Source organism: Anopheles aquasalis, chromosome 3 (genome assembly GCF_943734665.1).
Source record: "Anopheles aquasalis chromosome 3, idAnoAquaMG_Q_19, whole genome shotgun sequence".
Classification (NCBI taxonomy): Eukaryota; Metazoa; Arthropoda; class Insecta; order Diptera; family Culicidae; genus Anopheles; species Anopheles aquasalis.
The window spans coordinates 8,501,207-8,511,800 of NC_064878.1; the positions used below are offsets into that span (position 1 = coordinate 8,501,207).

Consider the following 10,594-nt stretch of genomic DNA (forward strand, 5'->3'; position numbering starts at 1 on the left):
CGGCAAATTGTTCGACCGAGCACCAGGCACGCACGCCCCAAAAGAGCTAAAAAGATGCAGACGAACGCAAATTGCTGCGACTGGGGCGGTGTCCATCCGAATGTCGGACATGCATTTAGCTGGCGGAAGGGAACGATTTAAGTTGCGTCCTGCTGTCGAAGGGTCGACCACCAAGAGAATCCTCCCCCCGGGGCGCGGCCAAGCGATCATCTCCTGCGATCTCTGCCCCTTGTGCAAGGCATCTGTTGCTGCTTTGCGAACCACGAAAACGAACCAGCGGCGGCGTACAAGAAGGAAGAAGGAACCGCTAGTCAAGGTTCTTGAAAAAAATTCAGGCCAAACACCGGGAACCGCAGCTTATGACGGTGCGTGCTGTCTGTACTCACACCACAACGATCGGCCACATGGGATCGGTTCGTATCAGTTGGTTAAAAAAGCGGAAGAAGCAATGTTGCTCCCCAAGGAAACATTCCGATCGCGCCCGATCGCACCATCCAACCCGTTTCATTCCTCGCTCTCTCTCACCCTCTCCTGCTTTAATTCATTAGACCTCGGTACCCGGTTCGGCAAGCAGCGAACCCCCCCCCGGGCCGCACAGACATCTGACGCCACCGCCAAGTTCCGTGTGTTTAAAGAGGTTCCTCGCTTCTCGTCGCTGCGTCGTTCAGCTCTTTCGTATCCAAGGCAACCGTACGTACGCGCGCGCCGACACGCACACTACGATCGCTCCGTTTGGGATCTTACACAACGACGACGACCATCGGCGTTCGCTTGCACGCGCCCGCTCGCAAACCAGGCTCCAGGAGCAGCTCGATTGGAGGGATAAGGAGGAGGAGGAAGAGAAGGAAAACAGCATCAAGGCAAACGGGGGAAATGCCGGAGGAATGGGAGAACGAAACCATGGAGATGGAAAGTTTCGAAAATCAAGCAAACAAACACGCATGACGATCGTTCCGGTGGGGAACGCAACTCACCAGCGTCGTTGGTTGCGTCGTTCTCGCTACCAGGCCTCCTGGCTTCCTTGCTGGCTGGCTGGCACGTTCGTCGTCCACCTCGCGATCCGAGAGCACAAAAGAGTGTGCCCTTTTTCGCGTGTTCGACTCCGCTGCACCGACTCCGTTTTCCGCAAAGGTTGCACCGTGTTGTCACACAACGGGACTGAGAGCAGCAAGCATTGCGCACGTTCCCCCTCTCCCCATGCGTCACTTCACCTTCCTTTCGGGCCCTTGGACACTGGTGGTTGTCGCGCGCAATTGCTATTCTGCACAAAACATAAGCGATTCTTCATTCAATGCACGGCGACAGCGACCGACGACGACAACGACGATGCGATCGTGCGATCACCACTCGGACCGCGACGCTCCCTTTGCGTTTTGTTTCTTGCACACACAGATAGAGGTACAGGCACACACAGAGCGACACACAATCGCACACAACGAAACCAAACAACGCGCAGATGCTCCGCGAACCGGTTCCCAAGGGGGAGCTGCACCCGGGGATCCAACGAACGAGGCGGCGAATATGGAGGATTTTCGCGTTGCCGTCGTTGTCGCTTTAACCGTCGCACTATTCTGCGCGACCAAATCGACCAAACAAAATGCACAAGGAAGGCACTAGCACTCACTATAGACTACAAATCGACGCGCTTTCGTGGTTGAGACACTGTTTTGGATAGTAAAAGGCAAATGGAGAAGGTAAGCAATTAGATAAGGTGATGCTGATGATGAAGAAACAACAAAAGAAGCTAGTGCTGTCGCTGGAGCACTTGTTTGCGGGAACGAATTGAGCGCAGAAGCATCATCGGTACCGATCCGATCCGATCCGTTAATCGATCATGCGTGAAATCGAGTTTCGGGTTCCTTTTCCAAGGGAGGGTTTGTTTTGATCCCTGCTCGTACGAACCCAGTTGTTCCCAGGCCTCGACAGACACCCCGAAAGCACACACAAAACGCACACAAAACACACACAATGCATGCGGACTGCGGATGGGTTTACAACTGTATCAGCACCACACGGTGAACATTGGATCGGATAGACCCTCGTTGGCACCTCCGCCTTAACCGCAAACAGACGCTTGACATTGTCACCCGCCCGGAGGACGCCATATTTACCCAAGGCTTCGCTCGGCTTCCAGCACCCCCTTCGGTGGCATCACAATGGAGAGACCCAGCGGTTGCTCTTGCATCCTGCTGGCAAGCTGGCGGCCCGCTTGTCACGAATAATGAGGCGAGCAAGCACGAGAAACATAAACACGCACACAGAGACACGGGCACTGGGCGACCGTCTGGGACACAGAACGAACGAACGAACGAACCAACCGGGGGCCCCGGGTAGACTTTACCGAATGGAGTTAAGGAGAGGAGAAGGAAAGGAAGAGGTGGAGGAGAAAATTAATATATCAACCCGTCGCCGTCACCGTCACCGTCACCATCCTCTCTCGTGTGTGTCAACATGCGAGACAGCTCCGAACGCACGTACGCGAGTCGATCGCGAGCGAGAGAAACGTGCGCCAAGGCAAACAAACTTCAAAAAATTGGACACAACGTTCCTGCGGTGGCGACCGGAGCGTGGACACCTCGAGGACACTCGGCTCACTCGCTGGTATCCAAATTGATTGTTGCGCGAGTCACTGGAAACGATCTGCCTTCTGGTAATCACCTGTTTGTACACCGGATCAGGCACACGCGCTTTGTTTCACTTCAATTCAACGATCAACGCGGTTCTATATGAACGAATTAATTCGATTTTTTCACCTCTTTTCCTAACCGATTTACAAAAAACAGAGAAAAGGAACGGCGATAAAGGGTACGGATTGCACAGAACGCGTCCACCGTCGACGAATGGCCGGATGAAATTACCAACACAAGATCGCGCAGACAGCAGCAGAAGCAGGGAGAACGTTGTGTTCATGGAGAGATTCAAACGCAAGCGCAGACAGCGAGCAGCCACCGTTTGTATGATCGCATGCTGAGAGCGATTGGGAGAAGATCGAGCGGTGTACAAGGGTTAGCGTAGCGTTCATTCGATAGCCAGAGAGCGTTCATTCACCATTAATCATGATCATTCAGCACCTTTTTTTATCGAGTCGCCGGAAAGTTTATAGCGAAAGTTGAGGAGAGCTTTTCCGTGTCGCGATCAGGCAGTATGATCGATTATGGTTAAGTAAATGATTATTGGACTAGGAATTATAACAATGAGCTACTTTTTAATGCCTGAAAAGATTTAAATAACGAAGAAGTAGTCGAGTTATCACGTACTCACTGCAGGTTCGTCGCTTTAGTGTGCAAGTCTCCGACCAACATCTTACCAAAATCTTTATTTCGGAATTACTAACCAATGTAACGCTCAAATACAAAAAAAAAACAACGATTACAACAGCGTAAAGAGGTTTATTGATTTGATTAAGGCCTATACTTTTTCATTTGTTGTTAACAAAATAGCGAATCCTAAAAACTTTCATCGCTCCGTTCATTCATCATCCTCATCGTCATCATCTGACTCCGATTCAGAAGACTCTGACTGAACACCGGTGTCCTTTGCTTCGCGATCATCGGCCTGTCCCTCATTACCCTCCATCTCTTCGTCTACATCCATTCCCTGCTGCGTCAATTCCGCCTTCTGATAGTGCTGCCAACGGATAACGAACCTTCTGAGGCTAACCACGATCGCCACCGTCGTTCGATCGGTACTAGCATCCACAAGCTTCCGCGCGATCGTCCCATCATCGTCACACCCCGTCGTACCACACTGTCTTACGTAACGGACACACCAAAGATGATCGGCAAACATTTTCTCAAAGTATTCCATCATCTGCCGCAGCACTGGTTCACTGACGAGTGCCAGCAACCGAGGGAAGGCAAAACGCGTGCTGGTCGTGCGATCGAGTAGATGTAGAAACCGCAGTAACGTCTTACTAGAGCTGCGTGTCGAAAGCAGTGGCAGGAACTTGAGTGTGGCCACAAGGACACTCCGGTGAAAGGATATGGCCGCACGTCGATCACTGCGCTTCTTGGTTTTCTTCTTGCCACGTGCAGCTGGATCCCGTTTGCCGGTGAGTTCGGCGATGATCTGCATCGAGTACCAGCAGTTGTTGAGCATCCCCAGAAACGCCTCGATCGTGTCGAACTCGAAACTCTCCAGTGTATCGATCTTTTCGTGAAGCCACGACAGGAATCCGAACGCGTTGATGAGTACCTCGCAGGATTTCGGGATCTTTGTCAGTGCGTTCAGTGAGTTGAGGATGAGGATGTTAAGCTCCCGGTTCGACAGAGAGGATGCGTAGAAGTTCAACATCACCCGGATGATCGGTGAGGCACGCAGCACACCAAAGTCCTCGTGTGTCTTGATGCCGTGGAAGATCGTCTCCAGTATGAACGATCGCTGCACGTTGTGCTTCACGTCCGCACTGTGAAACAGTGCCATAAAGTTCGGAATGGCACGGAAATCGAACGCTTCCCGGTGGATGATGTAGCGTGTCATAGGACCGTGCAGTGGGCTCAGCACGTCCGGCAGTAGGTTGATTGTTTCGGCGATGAAGATCGTTGAAAGGAAAGGTGTCTTCGGGAGTGGTTCAGTTTTAGCGGTGTCCTTCTCCTTCGGCTTACCCACCTTCACCCCTGCCAGACCACGCTGGACAGCACCAAAGAGATGGAGCCAGAACTTGGAATCGATGAAGCGCCGCGTCTGTTCCAGGTGTGCCCGGATGCGTAAGATCACGCTACCGGCAGCAAGACGCATCTGCTCGTCATTGCTTGCTAGGCAGAGAAAGGGCAACGATAGGGCACCGATTCGGCCGGCCAGATTGAGCATATCCGGGTTCTCCGGTGAGAACAGATAGCCCAGCATCGGGATGAGGAAAGCGGGATCATAGATCGTTGATCGTAGCTCCGATTTCAGCGTCAACGTTTCCAGAAGCTCTCGTCGCTGCTTACGCTGTCCTAGCTCTACGTAACGTTCCACTGCATTCACCGGCTGGTGGCCAACGGGCAATGCCGCTGATTCGATGGCCGACGGTAGGATGTTGTCAAAGTGAAGCTCCGGCAGCTGAGCACCGGCATCAAGCCGACGCCAGACGGGGAACTTTTGAATCGTGGCCGCTATTCTATCCTTCGACAGTAACGAAAACACTTCCATCGTGTTAATGCGGAAGGTACTCCTTTGTGGCACCGCTTTCCGTCCGTTTGTCTGTTGATCTTCGTTCGTACCAGCGTTTGATTCGAGCGAAAAGTGCTTAATCGCCGTTTCGCCCCACAGGAACGGTCGAAATTCATGCATCTCTACGCCGGACTGTTCGTAGTGTTGGATCAGTGCCAGGATGTAGCGATTCGTGTCGGTCAAGGTGGCACTGTACGCTCCCAGTAGCAAGGGAACGTGTTTCCGGTTCACGACGTTCGGGTTTTTACGTGCCAGTATGAGCAGCAAGTACACCAGGTACGTCTTTGGGCTGTACTCGTACTGTGTGAGCAACACACGGAGGAAGTTTGTGTGCGACAGTGCCCAATCGTAGTACCGCTCAATGTCCTCCAGCTGCTCGCTAGCATCATTCGCGTAGAACAGATCAACCAGCACGCCCATCAGCTTCGGCAGCACGTGCAGTCGATCGTCATAGCGCCGTGAGTTCAGTGGACTACGGGGCATATCGATGCCCAGCTTGAGACACGTTTTACAGAACGTATTCCAGTTGGCACTCGTCGTGACGCTCGAGAAGCTCATCTCTTGTAGCGCTTTGTAGCGTTTAGATTGCTTGCTCCACTCGTAAAGGGCAAGCACGAGTTCGTTTAGCTTCTCGATCGATGCTTCCTGCCGGAGAAAGTACTCGGCTGAGGTCACTGAACGGAAGAGCACCTCGAAGCATTGCAGCAGCACCGCGAACACGTTCCCGTAGACCATCGTTTGCGAGTTGGCATCATCCTTCAACGCACCCAGTGCACTGCCGTAGATCTCCATCAACACCTTCAGCTGGAACGGTTCGACCGCTTCGATGCGCAGTTTTTTGCGCGCAAAATCCACGCACTCGTTCCGGGGCATACACAGGCGGACCAGCGTTTCGTTTGCGATCGTGTTCTCACGATAGATGACGGCCGCTTTGTGTGGTTTCTCGAGCATCTTCTGGATACCACCCTTGAACTCGGCGTACAGCTTTGATAGGAATGGCCGCAGCTTACTGTCCTGTTCCAAACTGGCCGCTGAAAGCACCGATCGACGGAAGGCTACGTTGAGAAGGGGGTACACGAGTTCCTTCTTGTTCGTGTGCTTCCCAATCAGATCGAGAAGAGGGCCATCAAATCGTGGATCCCGCGACAACAGGAAGGTGGTCAGTTTCACGAGAGATTTGGTCACACGTTGGCGATTTTCGAAAACCACTTCAAACAGTTGCACATCCACTTGGGCGATGCTGTGAGTAAAGGTGGACAGATAAGCATGGAGCGCTGACTCGAGCTCTTCCAGCCCCTTCGCTTCACTGTCCGATGAACGGACACATTCCATGTACAGGCGTACCAGGCCACGAACCGTCTGTTCCGTTAGATGGAACCCTCCTCGCGTAGCACCAACACTGGCCAGCTTCTCCAGTGCAAGGCAGAGCTGCTGGTAGTGGTACGTACGATCGTTCGTTTTGGGCTGCAAGAACGCTCGAACGGGCAACTGAGCGTAGTGTTTGAGCAGCGTAACACAGTGTCGTTCGTTGAGTTCGAAAATACCGAGCAACTTCTCAACGAGTGCACCATCCAGTGTCGCTGTTGCTGCACCGTCCGCTTGCGAGACTTGCTTCGTTGAGGTGCGGATCAGCTCGGTGACGATCTTGTTTGAGTAAAGTGTTGTGGCACGATCGAAGCTAGGTAAATGTTGTAGCCGTTGCATCAACTCGTACACGAAGCCCGTCACTAAACGGTGAGTGGTTTCCGCTTTGCTGGCCCGTTGACTCGCCTCTTGTACGATGATGGTGAACTGTTGGAACAGTACCGGGCGCTGGAGGAACAACGAACTCAACAGCTCGCTGGTGTCACTCTCGGAAAGTGTTCCTTCGGTGAGCAGGGCGTCGAGTAGACGATTCGCGTAGTGGGAAGCCACATCGATGTGCTGTTGCGTGAGGTTACCGGCCGAGATCCAACGGGAGAGACAAAAGATCGTTTCGTGAAGAAGATGTATTAGTTCACCTCTCACGTTGCGCCACTGGTTGGTATCTTGTGGATCGAGCTTCAACGTTTTTTCTTTTCCGACGAGGGCCGTGCTGAGTTTGCTAAGGATACCCCAATCTTCATCCAGTGCTCGCTCCTTTCCTGTCATCCACTTGTGGACGTATTTCATCAACGAAGACGACGACGTCGATTTTCCATCTTCCGCCACCGTGCGCAGTGCTCTTTCGACGATTTCCGGATGGGGTAGATAGTGGAAGTAACGCAGCAGAACTGCATCGAGGTAACGCTGAAACTGTGCCGGGTGTTTGCGATCCTTGTGGAACATGTACATGAAAAAGTTGTCCGCTACCGGTAGCTCTAGCTGAGTGTTTTCGGGGACCATTTCACTAGCGATGGTCACCGTCGTCGCCGTGTCCTGTCCTTGCTGCTGCTGCTGTTCGTCCTCTTGCTCGACACGGGCAAAAAGCAGATCAAGATCAGCCTTACGGATGCCTTCCGATTCGATGAACGCTTCATCGATCATCGAATGATCAGCCTGCGAAGCGGATGCAGACTGCTGGCTAAGCTGGGCACTTGCTTGCCGTGTGGCTTGTGCCAGATAGTCCACCAGTTCCGGCACCAACGTGGCATCCGTGTCGTATAGTGCCTGAAACCAAAACTCCACCTCAGTGCCCCGATGACCGAAGAGTGTCGTATTGCGGAACAGTGCCAGGAGCAGTTCGGTCGCTTCACGTTGCATTTCCTTGCTGCCGTTCAGGTACACCTTGGCGACGAGCTTCAGCACCGAGGGGAACAGCTTCGATCCGAACGAGACGCTTTGCGGTTCCAGTGCAATCACCACCTTGATGGCTTTGAACTCGTAGTTCAGATAAAAGTGTTCCATCGATGGTGTCCGGTAGGCCGGCTTCAGAATGTCGCGATACGTCGTGATGAACGAAGAGCTTTCAATGTACGCCGGGAACGATCGAATACAGACGAGCAGGATGTCCATGGCGTACTCGAGGGCAACGTTTGTGCGCTGTACCGAGCGATCATCTCGATGCGTTGCCATCGCTGTCATAATGCGATCGATACTCGGGAAGAGCGCCAGTATCTGATTGATGACATCAAACTTGATCTTTTTCATATCGAACTGATCCAGTATACGGCGGTTCTGGATGGCCTGTATGTACTGTTCGCAACGGGTGATCATGGTGCACAGAAACTGCAGACAGAAGGGGATGTTGTGCTTATGGCTACCCATGGCCACCCCAACGTACTCCAGCACCGTACGCGGTAACGTACTTTTGACGATGAACTGCGACACCAATTTGGCCGTGATGCCGGGTTCAAATCCGGCCACAATTTCTTCCGGTTTGTGCAAACACAAAATGTCCAACACGAGCCCACGGTTTCCTTCCTTTTTCGTTTTCAGTAGTGAACCAAAGTTTTCCAGCACCGCCGGCAGTACCTCGGGACATGATTCAAACAGTCGCATCACCAGCCGTCGTTGGTGATCGTGTAGCTGTGAGTTCTTCAGGGCGAGCAGTATATGCTTGTGCCGGTGGCTGGCACGGTTGATATCGATCGAGTGTGGCACAAGGAAGTAGCGTCTCGAGGTCAGCAGCGGCATGACGACCTCTTCCATAGCATCGAAGATTGCTTGCTTTAGCTGATCTTTCGGTACCTCTTTGTCGGGGCCGACCCATTCATAGACGTTAACGAGCGCCTTCAGTACGTCGGTTGTGAAGACGGTTCTGTAGAGATACTTATCAACGGCCGGACACTCGAGCACGTATTGGCGCAAACTTTTCATCACCAAAGCCACGTTCTCTCCGTGATCGTACACCAAATTGATGGTCAGTGAATGGACGAGGTGGGCACGAGAGAGCCACAACCGCACAATCTCGGTCGGTGTGTCGATGAGGAAGGCCAGATTGAAATCGATAAACACGGTGCGCAGTGACTCCGTACCACCGGTGGATCCGGTTGATGATGCCGTTTCGCGACATTTATGCATTTCCAGTTCGGGCATCACCACATCCATCTGGCGCAAAATATCCTTTCCGTAGGTGGCCGCATCCACCAGCAGCACCGCCTTCAGTATACGAAATCCGGCCGCTCTGCAGGTAAGCGAATGTTCTCCGCGATCGCGCAACACCTTCACTATGACCGGTTTGTAGCCGCTCATAATACTCTTGGCACACTTTGCTGCCAGTGCCGCCTGTGTGCTGTCGTAGTTGGCCGCCTCGATCAACACGAGGTGTAGCAGATGGAAAAGATCCGCGATATCACTCAGCTTCTCCGGATCGCAAACAGCCAACACGTCCATCACATTCTTCAACGTACCACCGGTGCGGATATACTCCGTAATGTAGCCCGGATTCGCGTGCGATTGCTGGATAAAGTGCCGGATCGCTGCAAACGCAAAGGGAAGATCAGTACACGCGGTCCTTGAGACGCAGTTCGCCCTTTCTTACCATCCATGGCCACAACTCCGGATTTCAGCTTTTGATGGAAGTTTTTCACGTACTCGATGTCCTTCGGTGAATCCTGGCCATCTTCTTGTGTCTCTGTTTCGGCCTTTTTCCGTTTTACCGCCACCGGAACCGGGATGTCGGTGGTTTCCTCGTTGCTCGCCGGTTCGTCGGTGATTTGTCTCTGCTTTTTCTCCCCATCCGGACAGCCGTTCTGTACGGTGCTCTGCTTACGCTTTGCTGCTTTCGTCGTCATTTTGCCGAGGATTTTGGGACGAATTTCACCGATAAATTGGAGATTTATCGGATTTTATACGAGACCACGAGAACAGCATCCGCGGCCGGCCAAACAACGTGTTTTTGGAATTGTCAAAAACGTAAACAAACCGCAGCGCTACGCCGATGGGAATTGGAACTACACGGAGCGCGGCCTTTTTTAAAACGTCCGTTGTTAACACGTGTTCGGAAAATGGGGAAAATTCGGAATTAACAACGAACGCTCGATCGTGAGTGATCGAAGATTTTTCTGTGCTAGACCAAGAATGAGCGGTGAATTTCATGATTACAACCATCGTTCAAATATTTTTCAACAGGAAAGACTAAATGAGAAAATGAATGCTGTTCTGAATACCTTCTTTGGTATATACTAAACAATCTCGCAATAGACGTGACGGACATAACTCCACAATTCCGGGAAAACCTTAATTTTTGTGGACGCGCTAAATCCGGCCACCGGTAAGAACTCAGAAAGGCCATCCAAACGAACAGCAGGAGGCGCGACTCCAGATGAGCAGACGAGACAACAGATAAACAAAGCTAAAACAACCAACATGTGTTGTGCATTCGATCGAGATCTACGGACCAATGTGTGGCAACGCGCACACTACAGAGTTGCGTTCTCTCCGCTCGCTGGTGGAAAACTCATCTCGCTCCCTCCGCGCACCGGTGATCGAGAAAACTCACGCAACGCAAGCGATGGCGATGCGCGCAGTCTCCGTCTGC

At 52.4% G+C, this 10,594-nt stretch overlaps 2 protein-coding genes across 2 annotated transcripts in view; both read right to left on the minus strand.

Moving 5' to 3' along the window:
* The window catches only part of LOC126578865 (uncharacterized), a 41,539-nt gene extending 40,283 nt beyond the window's left edge, over positions 1-1,256 (minus strand). Inside the window, exon 1 of the mRNA XM_050241824.1 lies at positions 975-1,256. The gene's annotated coding sequence lies outside the window, so the exon portion shown is untranslated. The remainder of the gene's footprint in view (positions 1-974) is intronic.
* A 2,136-nt stretch (positions 1,257-3,392) lies between these two features.
* On the minus strand, positions 3,393-9,921 carry LOC126578864 (uncharacterized). Its single transcript, XM_050241823.1, has 2 exons — positions 9,596-9,921; positions 3,393-9,533 (listed from the first exon to the last, which is right to left on the minus strand). Exons 1-2 carry the CDS (start codon positions 9,846-9,848, stop codon positions 3,469-3,471), a joined length of 6,318 nt encoding a protein of 2,105 aa, XP_050097780.1. The 5' UTR covers positions 9,849-9,921; the 3' UTR covers positions 3,393-3,468.
* Between the last annotated feature and the right edge of the window lie 673 nt (positions 9,922-10,594).